Below are 27,864 nucleotides of genomic sequence, written 5' to 3' on the forward strand. Positions count from 1 at the left end.
AAAAAAAGGAAGTTTCCAATATTACTCATGTGTTAGTCTATATTATGTCTTATTTTCTCTTATGTTTACTGTATTGGGTAATAGGAGTAATAGATAATAGGAGTGTGAATAGAGTATTGTTATAAATATTGCCAAAATATAAAAAATAAATATTGTTTCATATTTTTTTGACATTTGTTTGTCCAGTAAGACTGGCCGATTTTTATACAGAACACAGAAGAGATTTTAAAAGTAGTTTTTTTTGCACCATTGAAACTTATCAAAGATATATTATTTTAGTAGGGAATTGCAGTATTCATTGTTTTAACATTTATTTTTATATTATTGTACAATTAATTAGAATAATTTCATATACTTATTATATACACTTTTTAGATTTAATATATTTAACTGAAAGTAAACAATTTAATGATTATATTAATGTGAAAAAAATTGACTAACCTAATCGCTTTCTATCCATACAGAGGAGGCACATGAAGCAGACTTTCTTTCTTTCATTCTTTGCTGTTCTGTTGCCGCCTCTGTGCCTTGTTTATTGCATGATAGCGACTGCAAGTGGACAAAGTGACCCAATCCAACATTATGACCTTCTAAACATGTTTTTTTAACATCATTAGAGCCCTCTAGACATGAAGTAACAACCCTATAGTCACCTTTACACTCCTATTACCCAATATAGTCGGCATTGTAAGAGAAAATAAGATATGTAAGACATAAATAAGACCCTTGTGTGTTGCTGTAAATGTGTTCCAGTGCTAGGGAAGCTGAGTGACGGGGGAGGACAAGGAGTCAAGAGTTCAATTTCATCTTGACGTGCGCTCCAGCCGCAACATTAGCCAGTGTTTTTATTAGGGATTATTATGTCTGTTGTGAGGCAATTAAAACTTGCAATAAAAGCCGGCGAAACTCAACTCTGAACCCCCGTCGTCACTTCCTGTCCGCCACTCACTCGGCTCCCCTAATAAACATATTTAAAGCAACACACACGACCACACATGAGTCTTAGATATGGCTTATTTAAGTCTAGTGGTGGACCCAAAAAAAAATCTCACCAGCCTTGAGCCGGAGGATCCGATTGGTTGTCCGTCAAGACACGGGACCATCCTCGGCCCAAATGAAGGTTGTTACTGGAGCCGAGTGCAATCCGACAGCATCTGCGAGAGAAGGGTTTTAAGAAGGAAAAAAAACTTTCACAAAGGACTTGTCTCCTTCAATGCCACAAAATTGCCTGTTGGAAATTTGCAGGAGAGCACCAAACATGGGACATTGAAAGGTGGAAGACAGTTTTATTCTCTGATGAGGAAAAAAAATGTAACCTTGATGGTCCTGATGGCTTCCAACGTTACTGGCATGAAGGAGATCCCACCTGAGAGGTTTGGAGGGAGCGCCATCATGAGCTGGGCTGCTTTTTCCTTCAATGGTACAATGGAGCTTCAGGTTGTGCAGGGGCGTCAAACGGCAGTTGGCTATGTGGAGATGTCACAGGGGGCATCTCATGAATGAAGGCCCTCAACTGTGCGGTAATGACTGGAAGGACAACGCTGCAGTTCACAATGTCCACCTGGCAAAGGACTTTTCACCAAACTCTTTCCCCCGAAATCATCTGTAAAGCTCTTTTTATTGTTAAAACATAAGCATCACATGTACTTGTAGTCAAAGAGTATCACAACGGTTATGCCAACGAAATATGCAAATTAGGTCAATTTAGTGGACAACAAAAAGCATGAGGTCAACTGATTGACATGAGAGAAGACCGGAGAGACGCTGCTACTGTATGGAACAACTTGTTGCTTCACCGGTTTGGGTGATTTCATTTTTCTCATGAAGAGTGAAAACAAAAGGGAGGGCTTACATAATGACTTGGTTTTATTTTGTGCGACTGGCTAAGAATCGACTTCACTGTGCTTGAAAAGATCACTACCAACACGAACATGCCTATTGATTTAACTGGCTGGAGCCAAATCCAAACAAGGAAACGTTGCTCGACAATACATTTCGTTTTGGCTCTGTCCACATTTACACAAACAGTTTACAACATCTCGGGGGCCAAAAACACCTTCAGCCACACAGAAGTGAAACAGAAAAAAGACTTTCTACAGGAATAGACATTGACAGATTACAATGCACATATCAAAGTGCCAGATGTATAAGCAAGAGGCCATTTTAGCCTGAAGGAAGTCATTTTTGGATTATTTTCGCACCTACCAGTGTTTTCCACAAAGTTTGTGTTCAACAAAAGGCAATGTTAAAAAAAACAAACCTTTTTTCTACGACTGCGGGTGCATTTATTTGAAAGCACAGTATTAACTTTGTTATAGTTTGCAACTCAGTAGAGAAGTTTTTGCCAAAATTAAAAAAAATCATGAGTCAGCATAAATTCCATTCTTCTGCGACTTCCGTGTGTCATTCATTTTCAGCTATGATTCACGTAATAAAAACGGCCATTAACTAAATACTTGGCCAGGGTATGAATGATTAAAAAAAACATCAGTGACGACCGTGTGGTTCAGGAGATCCCGTCACTGGAGGGTTGTTGGTTCGAAACCCGCTTCCTCCATCCCAGTCACTGCATGTGTCTCCTTGGGCAAGACGCCACAGTGTGTTTGGTAACCGCCAACAAATGGTAGCATACCTCCAATAGGGGTGGAGTTTCATTTCCAGGTCGAGGGTGAGAACCTACCCCGAGTGGAGGAGTTGCTAAGTGCCTCGGGGTCTTGTTCACGAGTGAGGGAAGGATAGAGTGATTAGACTGACAGGCGGATTGGTGCGGACTCTGCATCGGTCCGTTGAGGTGAAGAGGGAGCCGAGCTGAGGGAGCTCTCGATTCACCAGTACATCTACGTCGCTACCCTCCGAAAGGACAAGCTCATGGGTACAGGCGGCCGAAGATCTGTCATCCAACTCTAAATAGAGCCACGGCTCCTCCGCAGTGAGAGGAGCCAGATAAGGTGACTCGGGCATTTCCCCTCTCCTGGGGAGGTGTTCAGGGTACGTCCGACCGATTGAAGATATCGGAGAAGACCCATGACACGGAGAAACTGTGTCTCTCAACTGGCCTGGGAACGCCTCAGCATCACCCAGGAGGAACCGGACCAAGCAGAAGGGGAGAAGGAAGTCAGGGCTTCTCTGCTTAGGCTGCTGCCCCTGCGACATGACCCCAGATTAGTAAAAACACCCTCAGGCCATTGAATCAATCGCAACTGGGTGATTCAGGCGGTCTTAGAAGATGTTTTGCCTCTCATCCAAGCAGGTTTCATCAGTTCATGCTGAACGGCTGTGTGAGGCAGCTCTAGTCTGACTAGATCAATGGTGATTGCTCAATAAAATACAGTAATTGGTCAAATATGCCTTGTTAAACTTAAATGGATAGACTTAAAACTGCATTAAAAGTGCGCTGGAATGTGCTTAATTTCATGAGTACGCTCTTTGTGATCTTGCTTGCTTCGAAAGCAGCACGGACGCTATGGTTGCGCTCCAATGAAGCGCTATCTTCAGCACATGGAAGCTCACAGCAAGAAAGCAAGTCCATTATCAGATAAACGGCAAAAAGCATCACTTTCTTGGGGAGTCGAGCTTCACGGGGGGTCTATGGAGCAGGGTGGTCCTTGATTTTGACTAAGAGCAGCCGGAGGAGTGAGCTGCGTTTTTTTCCCTCCCCTATCTCCACGCGACTCAGTCACGCAGATTCGAGGGGAGACAGCGGACAGAGCGGATGGGAATTATTTCACAGGCATTCAATTCTACAGCTATTGTCTCACTTTGTATACACTACACATTGTAATCCCAGCGTTGCAGTTTCTTCGTTCGTTGGTTCGTTAAATCATTTCACCGATGTGGAAGCAGTAGCTTGCTAGCTAGAGCCCAGCTACAGTGGCAGCGGACAGCATTGACAAAATCCTATTAAATGTTTGTCAGACCCCAATGAGCTTCCCTTGTTTCAAAGGCCAGCAGTCGCCACTGGACTAGAAAGGACAGTTCAATGCCCTGAGAATACAATGACCTGGATAAATGAGAATATTCACAGGACTCCCTTTTCTGTGCCTATTGCTGGAAAGAAAATGCACCACTAGACAGGACATCCAGCGAATAAATGATTAAAAAATGTATTACGTTGAGAAGAACCACAAATATGCAAGGATCTGCCCCAGGGCAGCTGAGGCTACGGAGTGAATGATTAACTAATGATGTCAACACTGTATGTGAGAGCAAGAGGAGTAGAGGTACAGCAAGATCAAGCAGTCGATCGTAACGATGGTATAAAAACACCTCTGAGTGTGTAAGCTTCGACCCCTGTGAAAGCGAGTCAATAAGACCGCCAGGAGCAAGAAGAAGGTGGCAGTGTTCAAGAGGAGAAATAGTCTAATGGAAGAAGCCATGTTGGAAAGCCGCTGGCTTCCGGTAGTCAACAACACATTTACCTCTTTAAAGTTCCGCCCCTTCACGAAGCCACCCTTCCTGTTTTTGCGGCTGTCTGTGTATTCTATGAAGGCTTGCGGGTCTGCGTCTCCCTCCTCTGGACTGTCTTCATACACCCGCTTAGATGTCCTCTGTCGAGCTTTCTTTTCACTTACCTCAATTTGTGCAAATATGTCCGGCAGACTCCCAGAGAGCTTCTCCCCGAGGTTTACTTTCTTGCCCACCTTATCCTTACTCTGCTTCTTGGACATGGCAAACAGCTTCTCAATAACCCCCTCTGTCTTCTTTTTGTCAGAGAACTGAAGCAGGCGCTCTGCCGTCTTGCGGAATCGGCCTGTGTTTAGAACCTTTCCGAGAATATGTCTCTCCATTTGCTGGAAGACCGGCTTGACGTGCTGGAGGTTGTCCTCCATCACGTTGACGTATTCCTCTACTTCCAAAAGCGAGCGGTCCGCCGCGGCCGGTGTCTTCTCGAATACGATCTTCTTGTGGTCCGTGAGCACCATGGCGAAAAGAGGCTTGCTGGTGACCACTCCGGTCAGCAGGTAGACGGTGTAGGTGTGCTCCGCGGTGGCCAAGTAAATATCCACTCTTTGGTCATCACCGCGCAGGCTGAAGCTGTTGAGAGTCACACCTGGTCCCAAAAAAATGTAGGCCACTCGGGTGTGAGGGTATCTTAATGGCATTGTGACATTCACATAGTTAGAGCCATTATACGGGTACCCTCGTGGGTAATTCCAGTACCCTACCATCCCTCTGTTACCGTTACCCGTGTCATCCATCCAGAACATTTTATACTTGTCATCATTGTGGGATACAAATGCTCCATGAACACCGTCTATTTTTATATCCTGGAATGGAAGCTCCGTGTTGTGGAAGAACGCACTCATGGCCCTGCATGGGCTGTCGGAATCCAGATGGATGTGGTCCACCAGCAATAGGAGCTGTGGGTGCAGGAGGAGGAGGTTTCTCTGAAAGTTCCGGATCTTCAGGTCTGGACTGTAAGCAGAATGTGCTTCCCCGCGAATGAAGACCATCCCTTGTCTCTCCATGGCAGCTTCTACTTTCCCCTGAGCATCAGCTGCAGGCCCTGTCTTGTACTTCAACCACTTGGAGTCACAGGATTCTGTCACCTGGCCAGCCCATGGCTTGAAGCAACTCCCTGAGTGGGCAGGACCAAACAACACGGCATTATTCAACGAAGTATATTTAGGGCCATATAGTCCCTCTGTGATGAAGGGAATGCCGTTGGGTGCAAAAGTAAAGGTGTTCTGATCAGGGTGTTCGTGGCCTGCGTTGAAGTTCCTCCACCCTTTAATCCACTCTTTGTACTTGCTCTTGTGAACAATGTCAAAAATAGCACGTCCCCCCAGCTTCCCCGACTTGAAGGAAAGAAAGGAGCGATTTGTATCCGCAGGTAAAGCGCTGCCATAGGTCACCACGCCCCAGTCTTCAAAGTAATGCAGCTGAGACGTGCCAAAATCGGATGGGGGTTTTGGAATGAGGTCCGGGTCATACCTAAAACAGAATGGAAGAGCATGAAAAGTGGACTTTTTTTTCCCGGATTCAAGATATTTTGAAGAGCAAATCTTGTTTAATTTTGGAACATTTTTTCTAACATTTGACTAGCTATTGTTCACTTAAATGACAAACATTACATTGCTGCTTTTAAACAGGACTTTTCTCCTGTTTAAGTGTAAACCTACTCCTACTTTGACTATACATTGATGAGCAAAGGCGCTTATATGGGTTTTGAAAGACGCTGCTGCTGCTGCTTTGCTCTCCAATACTGCGACCACGCTCCCGCCAACGATGGTGGTTTTCTACAAGCCCCGATTGGACCTCCGGCTGATGGGACATCTTTAACAAGCAAGTGCGAGCTGAGGAAAACCTAAAAAAAACATCCAGAGTGGAGACAGTGACCAACGCGACACGAGCCGTTTTCAACTCTGTCTTGCCATTTGCGCCGAGTACGTGACTGAGGCACTGCTCCTCTCTGGCTGCAGCCTGCAGCAAGTCTGCCTAGGGAGGGGAGGTTGCTTTGTGTGACTGGCCAATCACAGAGCGTAAAGAGTGAATACATAAGTAGTTACCCAATGAGGATTTTCCTTCAGGACGAGTGCAGTTAATGACGAGCTGTACTCGTTTCATGCTCGTACTTGGCAAAAATGCATTATCCGTAACGGATACTTGTCTAAAACGAGTACCCGGCTCAGCCCCAATAAAAACAGATAAAAAGACGGAGCTAAGAATCCACTTATTCTGCCTATAAAGCCTTCTGAAAGAAAACACTAAGAAAGCTCAATTTACATATAATATGACATGCATGTATAATGCGACATGTAAGACGTGTGCATAAATGTACGCATTTTCCTTTGCACAAATACAAGTGGATAAATCTCATACTTTGTATGGGAATGTTCTTCAGGGTTTTGCTTCGCAAGAAATCAGAAAGAGGCAAAAATTTAAATTGCTCTTTTCCAAAGTCAAAGCTGATGTGACGATCCTGTTTTGCCTGAAACACAAAGATTATATGTCTGCTTTCATGGATGACTAAGGAATCCAAAAAAATCCATCGATTAATCGTTGCAGCTCTATTATTAACATTGCTACGCTGATCGAACTACGTTACTGGCGTATAGACACGTAGGCACACCACACCCGCTAGCTATTAGCCAGCTAGCGACTAGCTTCGCCACACACTCGCCCGCAGCGCATCACAACATGCTCACAATGCCTCAGGCCACTGCCGAAGGGTAAAGCTACATAATGAAGCTGCTGCTGTGTTTTTATTTTTGTGTTTGAAAAAGTTAATGCTCAGTGTAGGTGTTCGTTTCTATGTGAAATCAATGTGAAGGAAGTTCCGGTAATGCTTAAAAGGACCAAAATACGTCAACATACTGTAAGTATTACATGTTATCGTGAATGTACCTGTTACTACATGGTTACAGCATGTATATGAAACCATAAAACCTTGTTGGAGGTTTTTGGAGGTGTTTTAATCGCAGTGTTTGTAGGCGGCACAGGTGTGTCCCATTACGTGCAGTAATGAGCTGCCTCTTTTTATATCTTTACAACCCACACAAAAGAGAAAGACGTGTGTTCATGTCTCACATAAGGACTGTGGATGACAGGCAAAAAAGTGCAGTTTTCCTTTAACCTTCTCGAATGTACCGAATTCAATACCCACCCCTACTTATGCGTGCCTGTTTTGTACGTTGCTACTATCATGTAGGCAATTCAGCAAGACACTCAACATTAGCCAGACGCATGGGAGTATTTCAGTGATGACAGCACCACAGCAGAAGGATAGAGTTCTGTCTGAATACTTTAATCCATAAAATGAGTTTCAGTACCCATCCCTACGTCTAAGTAGAAAAACTGGATGGCATATTCACTCACCAGAGGAACTCTGTGTGGAGAGTACACCATCGCTGGCCCTTCCCAGCCTGTCCCACTCCGTCCGTGACCCTGTTTTGATGAATCAATTCGGCCAGCCAGTTTCCACTGCCATTGCGCATCACAAAACGGTCCAAGAAGACAAGCTGACTCTCTGGGCCGTAAAACCAGTTGTAGTTGGAATCGGCAATGGCTACCGTTCGCTGAAATCCTGATAATTCAGACAGACACAACTTCAGTATTGTCTACAGTATGAACTGCAAGTTACTCCAAAAATATACGTGCTTGGCAAAAGCCAACAAATGGGCATGACAGTGTCAAATTACCAGGAAGGATAGTCCTGTACAGGAAATTGAAGTGTTTTAGGAGCCAGGGATGATCAAAGTGGCTGATGGCAAAGTGGCGCTGTACCAAAAACATGTACTGGAACAGAGAGCGGGTTGTGTACGTCCCATAGGCTACTCCCTCATACAAAGAACCATCTGTGACATCTTGAAGTAGAACCATGGATTTCTCCATGATGGACAACACTTGCTTGGTCCACAGGTAGGCCTCTTGGAGATAACCTAGAACACACAGTGACATACATGCACAGATGTTTAAATACAGTCCCTCTATTGTTCAACCGATTTATTTGAATTCAAGCAGTTTTACAAGGACGTATATATCATTTTCATCTTGTGACATGTCCTTTAAGAGAGTTTGGATTTTTTGACATGAAGTTGTATGACGTCCCCATCAGCAGTGTAGTATATCAACAGTGACTTACCCTCCACCCAATGGGTCCCATGAGCACAGTTCTGGTTGGAGAGCCGTGACGAGGAATGTAGATCCGCTTAGTTGCTGGGGCCATTTAAATAAAGAGCTTGGCTTCTCAAACCAATATGCGTTCAAATGATTAAAACATTTGCATCACAAAAATGCCTCATATGTAAACAAGATGGCCGCGGTGCTCCGTTGCGGAAGAACATTTCCAACTTCATCACATCTCCGACCAGAACTGGGCTTACGGGACCAATTGGGGGGGTAAGTCACAGTTGATGCACTACACTGCTGATGGGGATGTCATCCAACTTCATGTCAAAAAATCCAAACTATCCCTTTAATGTTGAGAGATGCTAGTACCTTATCAACCCAGTAGAACACTTTGCTCCCACAATTTACAATGACTTGCCACTCCTGGAATTTTTAGAAGTAGAATGGGCTTTTAGTTATCAGGCTCCTCTGTTGTGGAACCATCTCCCCCAAGTCAACTCAAAACCTCTTTGTTAAAGCGTATAGTTAGAACTGACACCTGAAACTAGGGATGTCCCAATCCGATCTTCAGGATCGGGACTGGCTGCCAATCAGCAGTATTTTGAAACTTATTAGAAAAAAGAAAAGGTACCAGATTGGATCGGCAAGACTATAAAAAAATTGGAAGCCAAAAAATGTGGATCGGGACATCCCTACCTGATATGTATCAGAGACACTCTATGTTCCCTGGATGAAGACTAAGACTTCTGGCTTGACTACCATCTATCCCTCTACTCTATTTTTATATCAAAGCCCAACCGGTGGAGACAGATGGCCGCCCCACAAAGCCTGGGTTCTGTTCAAGGTTTCTTCCCCAGAGGGAGTTTTTCCTTGCCTCAGTCGCCAAGTGCTTGCTCATGTGGGGTTTCAGTTGGTTCTCGGTTTTCATTTACGAATGTGACCTTCATGTGTAAAGCGCCATGAGATAATTGCTGTTGATAAATAAATTGAATCCAATTGAACTGAACAACATTAAAAATGTTTCCCCAACCTAATTTTACAAAAACGAAAACTTCAGTCATTGTTTTGTTTCTCATAATATTATGACTTTTAAAAAATGTCTATTTTCTTTAACATTTCAACTTAATGCTACTAAAATTATGGCTTTTTCGCATTACAGTCCAACTTTTTTCTCTTAATATTTTGACTTTATTCTTGTAAAAATTACTGCTGTTTTTCCCCCCCATTTTTTGTGTGTGTGTTTTTTTTTAACTATGTGCCACAAGCCAATGAAAAAAAAAACATCAGCTGGCCGTACTTTGGACTTTGGAGTCTTATTTATCTTCTTAAATAGCTTATTTTCTCTGATTATATATATATATATTATATTAGGTAATATGAGTACAAAGGGTTGGTCATTCTATCCAAACTCTGGATCATCAGTGAGTTGAAGGACATAATCATCCTGCATCACACCTACAAAGCTGAGTGTGATGCAGGAAAAGGTAGGAGTGCTGTAGGAAACCTCCTGTCTTTGTCAAGGTCCCTCCAGATCCCTCCTCCCCCTTCTCCTCTTGCCTGCCTTTCAGTCCCTGATTGCAGCGCCCTGATGTAAAATCATCACAATCGTTGATGGACTAACTAAAGGCCTGCCCAGAGGAGGAACCATAACCAACGTGTTGTCAACCCTAGTGTGTGATTCACATTCTTCCCTGCCTGACTCAGCTGCTTCGTTTGCTGCCCAGCCTTCTCTGCACGGCCCACCGGGAATTCCCTCACCCCTGTTCACGTACTCGGAGTATCAATAAATTCTTGCCACATGCTCTACACTAGTGTCTGCATATTGGAGTTCAGCCCACAACCCCAGTACTAATCCCTGACAGTCTCGTACCCAAGAAAGCCACCCCATCTGGTCTCAACCACCACTGCAGTGCCTTTTTTCATGTTTATTGTTATTTCTTTTTACTCATCAGCCCTGTTTTTCCTTTACTTTACGATCAGGCTTTAGGCCCAACCACAGCTGAAACAGCTCTGATAAAATGATATCAGTCTGAGCACAGAAAATTCTCAGTTTTAGTTCTGCTGGAGTTGAGTGCTGCCTTTGACACAGTTGAGCATATGATCTTATTATAGAGGTTAGAAAGCTGGGTGGGAATCTGTGGTACTGCTCTAAACTGGTTCAAGTCCTATGTGGAGGACAAGGAAGTACTTTGTTGGGATTGAGAACTGTGTCTCAGACCAAATGACTATAACCTCTGGGCTTCGATAGGGGTCAATCTTGGGACCCATACGTGCTTCCTTCAGGTCAGCTAACAGCTAATAATGTTTCCTACCACAACTATGCAGATGACACTCAGATCTACTTGTCATTGATGACAGATGAACATGGTCCTGCAGATTTACTTTGTCACTGCATCAAACAGATCAGTGTGTGGATGCAAAGCTGTTTTCTCCAGCTAAACTCAGGCAAAATTGAAATTATTGCTTGTGGCCCACAGAAACAAAGACAAAGTGTTATCAGTCACCTTGAAACTCTAAAACCAAATCATCAGGTTAGAAATCTAGGGATAATAATGGACGGGCAAATTAAATCAATAACATCAGCAGCTTTTAACCACCTAAAAACATTGCCAAAATCAAGGGAACAGTATCTAAGACAGTGAGACTAATCCATGCCTTTGTCTCCAGCAGGCTAGACTACTGTAATGGGCTCGCCGGTCTCTCTAAACGAGCTTTAAAATAGTTGCATTACAGCCAGAATGCTACTGCACGAGCCCTGATTATCCATCCATTCATCTTTTATGCCGCTTATCTTCACTAGGGTTGTGGGTGTCTGGAGCCTATACCAGCTGATTTTTGTCGAGAGGCGGGGTACACCCTGGACTGGTCGCCAGCCAACCGTAGGGCACTTATAGACAAACAACCATTCACACTCACATTCATACCTATGGACAATTTAGAGTCTGTTCCCAATTGTTTTCTGTCATGCCTCCCAAGGGGACAGAAATATCCCCCTGCTCCCGATTTCAAATATTACTGAGAAACTGATAACATCTATTTATTTATCAGTACTGTACAGACTGAACCCGAAACTGAAAACTAAGAAAATGCAATAAAATGGAGAGTTGTGAAGCATAGAAACGTATTCAAGAGTCAAATTCCACTGACAGTTTATGGGGGGCCCGCCCCACTATTAGAGAAGCACTAGATTAACCCAACATGCATATTTTTGGAATGTGGGAGGAAACTGGAAGACTCGGATAAAACGCCCGGAGAACATGCTAACCCTAACACACATAGATGCCCAAACGGAGATTCGAACCCAGATCGTCTCAATCTCCTGTGTGGCCAACATGCTCAGCATGAGGCCACCGTGCATCCTCTAGTCCCGAGTAAAACCAGGAAGTATGACCATATTAGTCCAGTGCTCAGGTCAGAAACTTTAAAACTCTGCTTGTGTATATGTCTGATGATTTTATGAAGTGACTATAGCCTTCTTTTCTGTAAATCACTTTGAATGACCTTGTGTCCAAATTGTGCTCTGGAAATACTGTAAACTACTGTGCCTTCTTTTTGCCCGTTCTGAGAGCATTGAAATTTATCACAACTGGACTGTTCAGGTTTTGCCCGTTGTTTTATTTGTATTACTTGTACTTAGTATTTTCGTTCATTAAAGTCTGCTCTTACATCTCCACTCTTACAGTACATCAGTGTTATGTCTGTGTGTAGGTTAGACCCTCTTACAAGTAGAAGTCTCCACAGCGGATCGCGTGTTTCCAATGTGCCCTGTACTTGGCATCTTCCTCAAGTCATACCACCTACATTTAGAAACCTCTCCCTTCTCCTGCATCTCCTTCTGGCCTGTCTGACCTTGGTTCCCAAACATCCAACTTGGACTCTTCACCTTTTTCCACGCTCTCCATTGCTCTGAACAGTTGACTTAAACTCCTCCACCTTCCTCACCTCCTTGTATCCTCACAGTTGCACCTGATTCCCTTTCATTGACACATGTATTCCGCCTTGCTACGACTGACCTTCATACCTCTCCTCTCCAGCTCATTCTTCCACCTCTCCAAGAGTACAGCATTATTTCCCATGTGCTTGTTGTAAATCTCCCTGATCCGTCCATCTGCTTTCACTTACTCCTAATATATCTATGCTGGAGCTTCTCATCACTGATGTCACTCATACTAATGTGCCTGTATCGTACATTCAAAATGTTATTCTTGTCTTAAATTTGGTGCTTTCTGCTTTCACCAATAACATTTTTTCTAGCATCTGAAGATAGCCCTGGAAGTCCATCACTCCCAGTAGTGTTGATCCCTTCGGTTGCCGGTTTCATAATGCACTTGCTTTTTTTACACAACAGGGCTGTGAGCCCTGTGCTCAACCCCCAACCTTGTGAACCAGTGGATTGCTCTTTGTCTAGCCTAACCAGTCCAGCATGGGAAGCCCTACCAGAAGATTAGTCTACCGCTGGCATAGCTCTAGGAGTCTCTGAGACGCAAAAGCCCCACAACCACTACTTGGTTGCAATAATAATACTTCTGTCACCCCAGATTTCCTCATGCTATATCACAGCTCCTCTATCATACGCTTTTTCTAAATCCACAAAGACACAATGTAGCTCCTTCTGTCCTCTGTACTTAATCAGGACTTTCAGAACGATCACTGCATCTGTGGTGCTCTTTCTCGGCACAAAACCATGCTGCTGCTCACTATGTTCTATCGTTTTGCTTTGCTATCGACATGCTTTTCCAGAGCTTCACTGTGTGGCTCATCAGCTTTATGCTCTGTTCTTAAAGACTGGTACCGATTCACCGTCCCTCCATTCCTCGGACATGCTTTCATTCTGTAAGACATTATTGAACAATGTTATTCTTATTAAAACTCCTGTCTCACCTAAACACCTCCACAGGCATGTCATCAGGCCCAACTGCTTTCCCATTATCCACCCCCTTTGCCTTGCTACCTTTCTATCTGGTCTCTTGGATACAGAATATAATCATTTTTCTTCTCTCCATCATGTCAGCTGTCTCCCTACCCTTTCCTTTCATTGTGCCAACGTTTAGAATCACTCTTCTCTGTCTTTCCTCCCACATCTCCCCCATCAGTCTTTGCTGTCGACCAACAGTAGCGTAGTGTCAACTGGCACCCACAAAGCCAGTGGTGGTCGTTGTAAACCTGGGTCGCAACCGATCTGGTATGGAAAGCTTTGTCGTGATTCGCATATTTGTTTAAAAGTTTTATGCCGGATGCCCTTCCTGCCACAACACTCTCCATTTATCCGGGCTTGGGACCGGTACTACAAAGTACACTGGGCTGTGACTTCTTGGTGGCTGGTTTATCTGATATAATGAACAATAAGGTAAAATTCATCTACGACTTGACACATATTTCAATCCCTGTCACTGTGAAATGCTCTGTATATACTCTGGGGAGGGTAAAATAGACACATATTATAACACACTCTTACTGACCTTGTGTCATATAAACCAGGCTTCCTGTGAGCAATGCTACACAATTAGTGGGCTGATGGTTGTGCAGGTACTGAAATCCCCAGCCTCGGGTATAGGACTTCTCATACATAAGATGAGATGCATTGCCGATCACCTGAAGAAAACGCTCCTGTTGGTCCTTGTTCAAGTACTCAAACAGGAAGTCATAAGCTGTGGCAAACCCAACCAAAGAGTGTGCCAAAGGAACTTCATCCCAAGGTGCATCTTTCACCAACCTGCAGGACAAAACAGCATCTTTTAATTAGCATGTCTATAATTGATAAAGCAACAAAAAAGGTGTAGTCTACTTGCTTGTTACTGAATGGATGCTAACTAACATCAGTTGTATGGGACTGTGGTTTTCAGTTCCAATAGATATTATGTAAACAAGGCCACAGAAACAGGCAAAATGTTTTGCAGACTCGCTTTTTTTTTTTTTTTTTTTTTTAAACAGCGTATGAACACTGTTACAGGCCGAGCCTGGCTCTTTAAGAAGAACTGCACTGTGGGAAGTTGAATGCTGTTGTTCTGTGCTTTAGCAAGAGGTTAGTGTGTCTCTCTCTTTGCTCACTTCTGTCTGCATCGCCCATTGCCTTCTACGTCCGGATTGATTGACAATGGTTTCATCTTGAAGATCTGCAAGATCATTTATATTGTGTGCTAAATGAGAGCTGGTCTTCCCTACGTGGCGCTGTGACTAATTAGTGCGTTTTCTGAGCTGTATGAGTCATTTGTTTGTTGAATGGATGCACTGACTATGTTAGAAAGCCCCCAATTTTGCACAAATAATGGGTCTTCTTTGAGTGTTGCGGTCTGTTTTGTTCAGCGGTCCTTGAACACACCATGTGTGACGCAGACGCTGCACAGACAGACGTGTATTTTCTATTCTTCCTTTCACGTCGCCCTTGTTCACAAATGTTAATGCTGTGTGTAAATGTACAGAGGTGAGCTTTAATAATGTTAGTTATGTGCTGTTGTGTGTTTTTGCTCTGTGTATAATATGTGCATAGGTGCTCATATGTCCATTTGGCTCAGTAATAAGCCTCGTACTGAATTCATTTCCTTATTGACTTACGTACATTCTGTGCTTTTGTTTTCATTACAATTATTATGTACCATGTTGTTGCAGATCAGAGTTTACCACATCTTGTCACCATTTAATATAATGGAATATATGATTAATAATTATTTATAATATAAATAAATTCAACAAACAGAAGACAACTCTAAAACCTTGTTTTAAATTAGTAGCCTATGTGTGCAGTTGATAAATAAGACACGATATTATATACATTATTAAATAATATATCAAAATGTTTCATTGTGCAGTTTGTTTTTTAAGTGTGCAGAAGTAGGGAGTACATGACTTCCAGTCAGATGTCTGAAGGGGTACATGACTGCGAAAAGTCTGGAAACCACTGCCATAATGCATTATTCCCAGCAGAGCAGTTCATTGGCCAAAGGTCGCCAAGCCGCACGGCAGCACTGTTGCCAACTCCTCAGTAAGAAAAGCAGCTATTGGCTGTCCTAGAACTTGCCAGAGGTCGCTAGATGACATCATTGACTAATTTGCATATTATTTGCATATGATGTAACAGATACTGTAGAAAAAAAACACAACCTCATAGGAGAGACAAAAACAACAAATAAACGTGATCACTTCATGAAAATCAAATAATTTTAACCCTTTAAGTGCCAAAGTGCAAAATTGCGACAAGCGACATTGCTGAATTGTACAATTCAGAGAGACAAATACTGTATGATGCCTCGTGTAGTTACTATTTTACACCAGCAGATGGCGGACATCTGCAACTTCAACCTGAGGGTTTTGTGGGCTTGTTTCTACAACCCCTGGCAAAAATTATGGAATCACCAGTCTCGGAGGATGTTCATTCAGTTGTTTAAATTTGTAGAAAAAAAGCAGATCACAGACATGACACAAAACTAAAGTCATTTCAAATGGCAACTTTCTGGCTTTAAGAAACACTAAAAGAAATCAAGAACAAAAGATGTGGTAGTCAGTAACGGTTACTTTTTTTAGACCAATCAGAGGGAAAAAATTACGGAATCACTCAATTCTGAGGAAAAAATGATGGAATCACCCTGTAAATTTCCATTCCCAAAACTAATATCTGCATCAGATTAGATCTGCTCGTTAGTCTGCAGTTAAACAGGAGTGATCACACCTTGGAGAGCTGTTGCACCAAGCAGACTGACATGAATCATGGCTCCAACACAAGAGATGTCAATTGAAACAAAGGAGAGGATTATCAAACTTCTTAAAGAAGGTAAATCATCACGCAATGTTGCAAAAGATGTTGGTTGTTCACAGTCAGCTGTGTCTAAAATCTGGACCAAGTACAAACAACATGGGAAGGTTGTTAAAGGCAAGCATACTGGTAGACCAAGGAAGACATCAAAGCGTCAAGACAGAAAACTTAAAGCAATATGTCTTGAAAACAGAAAATGCACAGCAAAACAAATGAGGAACAAATGGGAGGAAACTGGAGTCAACGTCTGTGACCGAACTGTAAGAAACCGCCTAAAGGAAATGGGATTTACATACAGGAAAGCTAAACGAAAGCCATCATTAACACCTAAACAGAAAAAAACAAGGTTACAATGGGCTAAGGAAAAGCTATCGTGGACTGTGGATGACTGGATGAAAGTCATATTCAGTGATGAATCGCGAATCTGCATTGGGCAGGGTGATGATGCTGGAACTTTTGTTTGGTGCCGTTCCAATGAGATTTATGAAGATGACTGCCTGAAGAAAACATGCAAATTTCCACAGTCATTGATGATATGGGGCTGCATGTCAGGTAAAGGCACTGGGGAGATGGCTGTCATTACATCTTCAATAAATGCACAAGTTTACGTTGACATTTTGGACACTTTACCATCAATTGAAAGGGCGTTTGGGGATGATGAAATCATTTTTCAGGATGATAATGCATCTTGCCATAGAGCAAAAACTGTGAAAACATTCCTTGAAGAAAGACACATAAGGTCAATGTCATGGCCTGCAAATAGTCCGGATCTCAATCCAATTGAAAACCTGTGGTGGAAGTTGAAGAAAATGGTCCAACCTGCAAAGCTGATCTGGCAAAAGCAATCAGAGAAAGTTGGAGCCAGATTGATGAAGAGTACTGTTTGTCACTCATTAAGTCCATGCCTCTGAGACTGCGAGCTGTTATAAAAGCCAGAGGTGGTGCAACAAAGTACTAGTGGTGTGTTTGAAGTATTCTTTTGTTGTTGTTTTTTTCATGATTCCTCAATTTTTTCCTCAGAATTGAGTGATTCCATAATTTTTTCCTCAGAATTGAGTGATTCCATAATTTTTTTTACCTCTGATTGGTCTAAAAAAGTAACTGTTACTGACTACCACATCTTTTTTTCTTGATTTCTTTTAGTGTTTCTTAAAGCCAGAAAGTTGCCATTTGAAATGACTTTAGTTTTGTGTCATGTCTGTGATCTGCTTTTTTTCTACAAATTTAAACAACTGAATGAACATCCTCCGAGACTGATGATTCCATAATTTTTGCCAGGGGTTGTATGCAAAGTTTAGAAGTTTAAGGATTTTGAACCCCCCTGTGCTGGCGGCAGAGAGCCCGCTCGCCATGACAGTCCACAAGCAGCACATTTTGGAGCCGATGCTTTGCTTCATGGATGCATGGAGCTTGTGATTGGGGGGGCGGGGCGGATGTTTCAGGAGCACCCTCTGCTGATCAGTGAGAACACAAACTGCAGATCAATATTTAAGTCCTCAAATACCAGAAATCTCTCCAGCGATGCCAGAAAAAGTAAGTAGATTTGTCGCTTTTGAGAAAATATGTTGTCAAGAGGGTTTGGAATGTCGCCAGATTTAGCGACAAAGTCGTCAAGTTGACAACACTGCCCGCCAGCCATGGATGCCAGGCCACCAGAGGGATCTCATGAGTCTCTGAGCTGCCGGGCGGCTTGGCAGCCATTGGCCAATGAACTGCTCTGCTGGGAATAATGCATTATGAGGAGAAGTTGAAATAGTTGCAGTTTTTTTATTTTAAACTCGTATTGGTACTTGTCTTGTATATTTCTGATGCATACCTTTTGAGTGTTAAGTTGCTGTGTGATAATTTTAGCGTTCTGGCTAAGAAGACAAAGTGAGTCAGACTGTTATACTGAGTAATGACCTCCTGCGATTTCCAATGGGTTGAGTTGGGTGTCGCGAGTTCACTTATAGCTTGTGATTGGCTCCTGCCAAAGAAAGAGCTGCCGTTTCCTCACCGACTCACAAGCGGCACAGTATTTCAACAATTAGTAGTAGTTCTGAACTATAGGAGATGTCACGAGATTAGAATATGTCATAAATTAGCCGCACCGCTGTATAAGCCACAGAGTTCAAAGCTTAATAAATATGCCGAACACTAGTCTCTTTCATACTTGTAGTAACAGAACATTTAAATAACACTAACTGCTATGAGCAGTTGGGGTTGCATTCAAAGACACTATTTAATTTCACATGTTTTCAGTGTAGATGTATTTTCTGGAATTTCCGAGCACACCTAAATGCAGCAAATTGTAGTTACGTTATGTCCGCAGTTACATTGAGTGACAAGAATAGCCACTTACCGTTTTTCTTTATCATTTCTGTTTACTTACACTACACATACACGCATAATTAACATTCTTATGATGTTCGAAGTGTCCCTGAATGCATCTTGCGGTTGTATAGTGACAATGAGGAAGTGTCGTTCCGATGACTAAGGGACCAGAGACGTGTTGGTGAGTTGGAGATACATATATGGTTTTGGAATTGCACTGCTGTTGAGTTCAGGTCAGAATAAAGTTATAAAAGAGCGGCAGTCACTGTGTGAGGCCGCTATTGTGCCTCCATCTGCCATCATAACAGAGAAGTGTGGCTTGACATGATGCACATGCGTTAATTACGCAACACATTTTCATGTAATTAATTAAATACATAGCCGTTTCAAGTTTCAAGGCGTCTCAAGTACTTGCATTATTTGCTATTCATCGGTGGTCTGGGAATATAACCCCCGCGAATAGTAGGGATTTACTATACAGTCATCTCTCGCCACTTTGAATACTCGCCACATTAATAAATCATCGCTGTTTTGTGGTTCACTACAGCCTATTATTAGGCAACAAAATAGGGATATTTAAGCACATTTTCCATATTTGTTGCCTAAATTAAGCATTTTCAAGCATAAAAATGGCTAAATGAAGTGAAATTCAGCATTCAGAAGAAGCATTCAAAGCCACTGTGATGATATGTAGTATTCTACACTGCTTACTAGGTGTCGGTAATGTTGATGAGAAAATTTCCACTGCAGGAAGTCCTTCAGTAAAAAAGAAACAAGGAACTCTCCCAATGCTAACATGTGCGAGTCTATATTATGTAATTATTTTCTGTTTTTATGTCTGCTATATTGGGTAAAAGGAGTGTAAATGTGACTATGGGGATGTTTTTTCATGTCAATAATGTTAAAAACAGTATTTAGAAGGTTTTAAACAGGTTTTCCATTTATTAAATAAGGAATCCTACTTTGCAAAAATTCACTTATCACAGATGGGTCTGGAACCAAGTAACTGCAATAAATGAGGGATTACTGTATACAGTAAATAGACCTAAAGAAAATGTGATAATTAAGAACGTGCATGTTTAGTTAAAGATGTGTCCCTGTCCCTCCGTCCAATATACTGCAGTGCAGTAGATTACCCATAACCACATCTGAATGTTTCATTTCCTTTCAAGTAGAGATGGGGTTCTGGAAACATCTGTGACACATGTTTCCTGAACCATAGACTATTCAAAAACAATGCATCGTTAAAGAGGATTTTGTTCACAGAGAAAAGTAACAACCCCTGAGATGCCAGTGTATTGTTGAGGAACAAAATAGCTTCATAAAACATGCCCTAGATTATAAATAAACAGAATACGGTGGGACCTCCAAAGTCAAATACAATTTTTTTTGTGACGGGTACCAGTGTTGACAACAAAGAACAGTGTGGCAATCAACAGCCATAGAAGAGGAAAGTGATTTATTGCTAAATGTTTGGGACAGCGTTGGGGAGGGAACCGTGGTCTTGTCAAAATCCTCATACCGTTTTCTGTGATGCTGCTTCAAATGCAATGAGGTTGGTCGTATTAAACCTCCCAGGTTCTGTGCAACCACGGGTAACTCGTGCATGACAAGTTTTGCACTCTGCTGCAACGTCTTTTTTGGACTTAAAAAAGTACTGCCACACGGCCGACGCCTCTCCTACTCCTTGCTACTTTGTTAACATGTTAGCATACACTGTTGTTGTGATCATATGGGCTCCATTCGGCGCTGCTGGATAGACGTGCTGGGGTGGAGTCTGGCATGGACTGCTTGTATTGGAGTGGTAATACAGTAATCCCTTGTTTATCACTGTTTATTGGTTCCAGACCCAACCGTGATAAGTGAATTTCAGACAAGTAGGATACATAAATGGAATATTTTACAGGTAGAGGACAGAAAACCTGTTTACAATCTTCTAAATACACTTTTTAACATTATTAGAGCCCTCTATGCACGATAAATCCCCGAGCACTATATATCTTTAGAATCTGAAAATAATTGCAGGAAACGCATTTCGTGTTCATTTGCTCAACATCATGGAATGAATGGTACATACACTGGCGTACTACATCCTGTACACATGTACTGAGCTCCACATACAGCCACATAACTTGACTGGCATCACGTTACATGCAATTACATTACTAATCACACTGCACAAGAAGAACGCCGTTGATATCAAACCAACCTACCACAACCATGCCAGGTAATATTTTCCAATAATAATAATAATAACAATAATACTATTTACCAATATAGTGACTTTATCATTTTTCTAACAATTCTATTCAATTGCAGACATTCCATTGTCATTTTATTTGCCTATATGTGTGTGCCATGTTGTCTTTAGAAACTGGATAGATAATCATCAAAATGATCATTTACACAATGAAAAGAGAATTTCACATGTTCTTGTAGCCATGTGACCATCTATTCGTGACATCAAATGGAACATGGAATCCTTAAAAACCAACAGCTACCAACAGCAAACTAATCATGGTTTCCTATAGAGACGCTTTCATAATGTTTTAATTTGAATTGTCAATTGTGAATTGTCAATTTTTTTAGCGCATGAGTTGGAAATCACTATAGTACATCACAGAGCAGTCATCTTTCCCACAGCGCTCCAGTATCCAACTAATAACATAGCTAGTTAGCTACGTCAGCGAGTGCAGCTTGTACGGCTGAGATGTCATGGCGGGTCAACGTGAGTTGTCGATGTGGACCAAGGGAAGTTGTAGGAGACTTTTAGCTTTATATACAGATGCGCCAAAATGTTACTCTACTGTGATTCACTTTGTATGGACTTATTTCACGTGCAAAATGCGAATGAAAGTGTTGAAAAACGTAGTCGCACGCGTGCTCCCTTTTTATTTTTTCTACTCGCACAGTCCATTTCTAGGCGCATATGCGAGTGAAATGATGGACTTTTATAGTGAGTTTGTGGTGATGTATTGTAATCAGGAAAGAGGTAATTAAAGATAGAAAATGTACCAACTAGGCTGAGCTGCCATTCTTTCCATGTAGTCCTTGGCGAGGTCCACGGCTCCAGCTCTGTGTGGGTACAACAGGCAGAATATGGACAGCACACCCAGGTTGTTGCCATAAACCTCATTCCATCGGGCACTGAACTCCACGGGGCTCCAGGGAGGCAGATACTCCTCTGGGTGTTCCAGCATGGTTTCACCGGCATCGCGGATGCGCCTCGCCATCTCCCTATGGGTACTTCCGGCTGCCAACTGAAGCTCTACTACGTCCGCCCGATCGAAATACAGCATGGGATGGCCATTGTAGTTGCCTCCCATGAAGGGGATTCCCCCACTCGGGTCTGCTGCAGTCAGAGGCAGCGGGAGCAGCAACAGACTTATGAGGAACACTGTAGGGGCCCCACGGGTGTGGGTCCTCATCGTCTGATCAGAGGGGGGGCTGTGCCATTGCCAAAGGAGTTCAGCTGAGAAGGCGAAAAGGAATGGAAGAAGTCAGCCACACATTTTTAGAATAATCACATACAGCTGTTGATTGAAGAGCCTTTCCAGCAGAATTGAGCAACAAACTGAAAAGGTCAGCTTTTCTATTGTTTGTATTAGCACTCAATATCACGTGTTCACTGTGCTAGCATATGCATTTCAGGACAAACATTGGTCAATCAGACAAGCAGGTCTGGAGGTCATAAATGGTCCATTCCTGAAGAAAGTGAAACAGCCTTTAAAGCAAACTGCAGTGCTTTACAGAATTATTAGAGCTGGCCTTCTGTTTCGAGTAAGTAAATTCCATGAGCTTAGCGGAGCACTTAGGAAAAGCCAGCTGAAAAACAAAGATAGCCAAAAACGACTAGAACCTTAGACAATAAAAGTAGATTCTATTTCTGTCTTTGTCCATCGCGTGTCACTGGCTAAGTGGTTAGGACAGTTCACTGTCAAATCCATTATTGACTATAGAAACTTTACAGTGTGACAGCAAGCTTTCCAGAGTCACAAATTCAGTGTTTCAGGAAAAAAAAAAAACTCCACCCCCCACCCCCAAAAAAGCTGAAAAAAACTCTCTTGTTCCATATATCACCTACTCGGGCCACACAGGCAATACATTCTTTTTCTGGGGAGGAGTGTTTTAAATGATCATGAGCTTCTTCTCCGAGGCCTCGTCCATATACAGTCATGGAAAAACTGATTAGACCATCCTTGTTTCTTCAGTTTATTGATCCATTTTAATGGCTGGTACAATTAAAAGTACATTTGTTTGGACAAATATAATGATGACAACAAATATAGCTCATAAGAGTTTAAGTTAAGAGCTGATATCTAGCAACTTCCATGGTTTTCTTGATAAATAACCAAAATCACTTAAGTTCTTCCATGAATAGCTATAGCATTGTACTGGCAAAACATGTAACTCTTATGAGCTATTTTTGTTATCCTTGTTATATTTGTTCAAACAAAAGTACCTTTAGTTGTATCCGGCATTACAATGAACAAGAAACTGAAGAAACAACGGTGGTCTAATCATTTTTTCCAAGACTGTAGAAACGAAAATGTGTTACACTTACATACTGTATGTGCAGTGGAACCTAGCATGTTTTTCTGTTAACACTGAAAATTTACACCAAAATTTTGCCTCTCTTAACATACATTTTCCGGTTTGCATCAAATATTCTGCGCGTGTTTCATGTTATTAATGTAAATATAATGTGTTTTTAACCACAAAACATCCTATTAGCAGCTTGCTAATACATGGAAGCGGAAGTCATCAGCGGTTGACTCTGTCGTTCTTTGGTAACTAAGAGTTACGTCACAAGTCTCACAAATACTAAATAATACATAAAATAAATAATAATACAAAACACTTTTTTATTATGCAAAAAACAATTCTAAATGCATATACAGTATATGATGAATGAAAGAGATAAATTAACATTTAAGGTTACTTTTACCTTCGTTGCAGACGTGATTGTTGGCAAAGACACGATGTGGCAGTGAGATCACACGGGCACCACCTTGGTGTCTTGCTCTTATTCCTTGTTAAGTTATTTCTTGAATTCAACAGTGTTTCCCCCCCTTTCTCTATCAAAATGCTGCCACTTGCAACTTCCTTTTGGTCCATATTGGCACATTTTGCAGCCGTGATCAAAAGAAAAGCAGAGAGTTGAGTGAGAAACACGACTGAATTCAAGAAATAACTCAAAAAGGTGCCATATCATGTCTTTGGGAACAGCCACGTCCTCAATGAAGGTAAAAGTAACCTTAAACCTTTTCTGCAAGTAAAACTATAATTGTAAAACTATAAAAACGTGTTTTGTGTTAACATTTTTGGCTGTCTGGAACGGACTAATTGGGTTTACATGATTTCTTATGGTAAAAATGGATCCAGTTATGTATGTTTAAGTTAGTTACACCTTGTGGAACAGGTTAATGACGCTCAACACAGGGCATGATCAGCAAAGACAAGGTAATTATTTTTTGGAAAAAACTATTTCATAGGAAAATATATCAAAATATATTTATTAATCATTTATTTTTAAACCTGCAACTAGCAATCACTTATTACAACCCCTGGCAAAAATTATGGAATCATCAGTCTCGGAGGATGTTCATTCAGTTGTTTAAATTTGTAGAAAAAAAGCAGATCACAGACATGACACAAAACTAAAGTCATTTCAAATGGCAACTTTCTGGCTTTAAGAAACACTAAAAGAAATCAAGAAAAAAAGATGTGGTAGTCAGTAACAGTTACTTTTTTAGACCAATCAGAGGGAAAAAATTATGGAATCACTCAATTCTGAGGAAAAAATTATGGAATCATGAAAAAAACAACAACAAAGGAATACTTCAAACACACCATTGGTACTTTGTTGCACCACCTCTGGCTTTTATAACAGCTCGCAGTCTCAGAGGCATGGACTTAATGAGTGACAAACAGTACTCTTCATCAATCTGGCTCCAACTTTCTCTGATTGCTTTTGCCAGATCAGCTTTGCAGGTTGGACCATTTTCTTCAACTTCCACCACAGATTTTCAATTGGATTGAGATCCGGACTATTTGCAGGCCATGACATTGACCTTATGTGTCTTTCTTCAAGGAATGTTTTCACAGTTTTTGCTCTATGGCAAGATGCATTATCATCCTGAAAAATGATTTCATCATCCCCAAACGCCCTTTCAATTGATGGTAAAGTGTCCAAAATGTCAACGTAAACTTGTGCATTTATTGAAGATGTAATGACAGCCATCTCCCCAGTGCCTTTACCTGACATGCAGCCCCATATCATCAATGACTGTGCAAATTTGCATGTTTTCTTCAGGCAGTCGTCTTCATAAATGTCATTGGAACGGCACCAAACAAAAGTTCCAGCATCATCACCTTGCCCAATGCAGATTCGCGATTCATCACTGAATATGACTTTCATCCAGTCATCCACAGTCCGCGATTGCTTTTCCTTAGCCCATTGTAACCTTGTTTTTTTCTGTTTAGGTGTTAATGATGGCTTTCGTTTAGCTTTCCTGTATGCAAATCCCATTTCCTTTAGGCGGTTTCTTACAGTTCGGTCACAGACGTTGACTCCAGTTTCCTCCCATTTGTTCCTCATTTGTTTTGCTGTGCATTTTCTGTTTTCAAGACATATTGCTTTAAGTTTTCTGTCTTGACGCTTTGATGTCTTCCTTGGTCTACCAGTATGCTTGCCTTTAACAACCTTCCCATGTTGTTTGTACTTGGTCCAGATTTTAGACACAGCTGACTGTGAACAACCAACATCTTTTGCAACATTGCGTGATGATTTACCTTCTTTAAGAAGTTTGATAATCCTCTCCTTTGTTTCAATTGACATCTCTTGTGTTGGAGCCATGATTCATGTCAGTCTGCTTGGTGCAACAGCTCTCCAAGGTGTGATCACTCCTGTTTAACTGCAGACTAACGAGCAGATCTAATCTGATGCAGGAGTTAGTTTTGGGAATGGAAATTTACAGGGTGATTCCATAATTTTTTCCCTCTGATTGGTCTAAAAAAGTAACTGTTACTGACTACCACATCTTTTTTTCTTGATTTCTTTTAGTGTTTCTTAAAGCCAGAAAGTTGCCATTTGAAATGACTTTAGTTTTGTGTCATGTCTGTGATCTGCTTTTTTTCTACAAATTTAAACAACTGAATGAACATCCTCCGAGACTGGTGATTCCATAATTTTTGCCAGGGGTTGTATTAACTAGCAATTATTTTCTTGGTCAATTAATCTGAAGCTTTGATTAATCGCGTAATCGGTCAGGCCCTACACGGACCAAATATGAAGCAAACACAAACAGTAAGGACAGTAAGGACAAGGACATTTAAAAAATATTCACATTTGAGAGGCTGAAATTAGAGGATATTTACATTTTTACACCAAAATAACATTAGTCGAACACCAAAGTAGTTGCTGATTAATTGGTTAATCCATTAATCGTTGCAGCTGTAATTAATATAAATAATAATAGAGAGTGTAACATTTAAATCATTCGTGACCAGAAATTACACATTCAATTAATGTAACTACATAAAATAATCATAAAATGTGAACATTTTCTACTGCATTTTTGGATTTTGAAAGTTGGTTTGACATAACTAGATTTGTATCGGATGCATTTATAGACCAGGTTTAAAAGAATCATTGCCCGTTTGAAAGAAAGCCAAAGTACACAAAGGCTTATATTGTATAATATATAATATACTACTACCAGACTACTACTAGTCCTAGTACACTAGTACTACTAGTGTTGAACTAATTTAAGAAACCTAGTTTCAGTGTTAACCAAGCACTTTTTCAATTTCAGTGTTAAGTGTCACCAAAATATTAAGAGAAAAATGTTGACTTTTATGAGAATAAACCTGTAATATTATGAGGAAAAATAATGTCATTTTAGTAGCATAAAGTTGAAATATTAACGAACAAATATGTATTTTTTAAGTCACAATATGAGAAAAAGGAAAACAACAAATAAAGTTGCAATTTTTGGAAAATTAGGTTGCAAAAAAAGTTATAATAATATCAGAATAAAAGTAAAAATATTAGCAAAAAAGTCATGAGAATACAATCATAGTTGGAAATGAGGAAAACTGCTGTAATTTTATGAGAATATGAAAATGTTAAAGGAAAAAAAAAGTCCCATTCTAACGAGAAAAATAAACTATTTTATGAGAATAAACTCATTATATCATGAGGAAAAATAATGTAATTTTAAGTGCATAGAGATTAAATACTTAAGAAATTTTTTTATTTTTATAGTCATTTTATGAGAAACAAACAAAACCGAATAATGTTGTCATTTTTGGAAATTTAGGTTATAATATTATTTTATTATAATATTAATTTAAAAAGTTATAATATTATGGGAATAAAGTCATAATATTATGAAAAGAAAATGTATGAAGATTGTTTAAAAATAAAGTTGAAATATTTTGAAAATTCAAAAAAAAAAAATCAAAAATGGGAAACAGTTAAGTTGATACTAATAAGAGTTTTTCTCCCGTATCACAAAGCTGAGATGGAGTTTTTTCTTGAACTATATGCAACTTCTCAGCATATCTACATGTGTTGCTTTACAAAACATCAAAGTGGCCCTTTGCATCCTTTCATTTTTCACTATGTGGCCCTCGCTGGATAAAGTATTGACACCCCCTGCTTTACTCTGTTTAATGATGAAGATGAATTTGGTAGTCAAATATGTTAAAGTTGGTCGGGCAGCGATGAAAAACTTCACCCCTCCTCTACTAAAACGTCATGGGGATAAAAATGTAAGTTTATCAATCTTGACACCGTGTACGATGCTGTGCAATTCCACATTCACACCGCCAAAGTGGAGGACTTTTACAAACTGGAATGCCCTCCAACGAAAGTGTACATTCTCAATCAAGCCAGTAATCCCAAATACAAAAGTAGCCTTGTTGCCATCGACTATCAAGTTAAAGCGTTTAGGTGAAGGAAGCTTACCTGCCAGAGGAAGATTCTCGAAGCTTGCTAAGACATTGCAGCTCTTTTCATCCGACAACAGCAAGGATGTTGCGTTGGAAAAGTGATTTCACAGAGAGGAAGTCGGAGAAGTGCAAAGGAATGTAGGAGCGAGGAGGGAACAACATGCTACTAAATGTGTGGATGTGTTTAAGGGGGCGGGGGGAGACGGATTTTAAAGGGGACCTTCAGCTCCTCCAACCCCCCCGAACCCGTCCATCGACCACAGACTTGTGCTAAT

At 41.1% G+C, this 27,864-nt stretch overlaps 1 protein-coding gene across 3 annotated transcripts; it reads right to left on the reverse strand.

Moving 5' to 3' along the window:
- On the reverse strand, nucleotides 1-27,859 carry dse (dermatan sulfate epimerase). 3 transcript variants are annotated; one of them, XM_054761201.1, is made up of 6 exons: nucleotides 27,606-27,859; nucleotides 21,647-22,103; nucleotides 14,031-14,284; nucleotides 8,142-8,381; nucleotides 7,819-8,026; nucleotides 2-5,934 (listed from the first exon to the last, which is right to left on the reverse strand). In XM_054761201.1, exons 2-6 carry the CDS (start codon nucleotides 22,057-22,059, stop codon nucleotides 4,188-4,190), a joined length of 2,862 nt encoding a protein of 953 aa, XP_054617176.1. In that variant the 5' UTR covers nucleotides 22,060-22,103; nucleotides 27,606-27,859; the 3' UTR covers nucleotides 2-4,187. The 3 variants fall into 3 exon arrangements, with proteins under 3 accessions (XP_054617178.1, XP_054617177.1, XP_054617176.1); XM_054761203.1 differs by lacking the exon at nucleotides 27,606-27,859 and having other exon boundaries at nucleotides 1-5,934; nucleotides 14,164-14,284; nucleotides 21,651-21,759; XM_054761202.1 differs by lacking the exon at nucleotides 27,606-27,859 and having other exon boundaries at nucleotides 1-5,934; nucleotides 21,651-21,759.
- Nucleotides 27,860-27,864: the final 5 nt, after the last annotated feature.

This window comes from Dunckerocampus dactyliophorus, chromosome 19 (assembly GCF_027744805.1).
Source record: "Dunckerocampus dactyliophorus isolate RoL2022-P2 chromosome 19, RoL_Ddac_1.1, whole genome shotgun sequence".
NCBI classification, from domain to species: domain Eukaryota; kingdom Metazoa; phylum Chordata; class Actinopteri; order Syngnathiformes; family Syngnathidae; genus Dunckerocampus; species Dunckerocampus dactyliophorus.

Excerpts from the sequence above, each read along its gene's own strand:
- dse (XM_054761201.1), bottom strand. The coding sequence starts at position 22,059 with ATGAGGACCCACACCCGTGGGGCCCCTACAGTGTTCCTCATAAGTCTG. Across the intron at positions 14,285-21,646 it reads ATGGCAGCTCAGCCTAGTTG|GTTGGTGAAAGATGCACCTT; the intron begins GTACATTTTCTA and ends TTTGTCCTGCAG. Across the intron at positions 8,027-8,141 it reads GTACAGGACTATCCTTCCTG|GATTTCAGCGAACGGTAGCC; the intron begins GTAATTTGACAC and ends CTGAATTATCAG.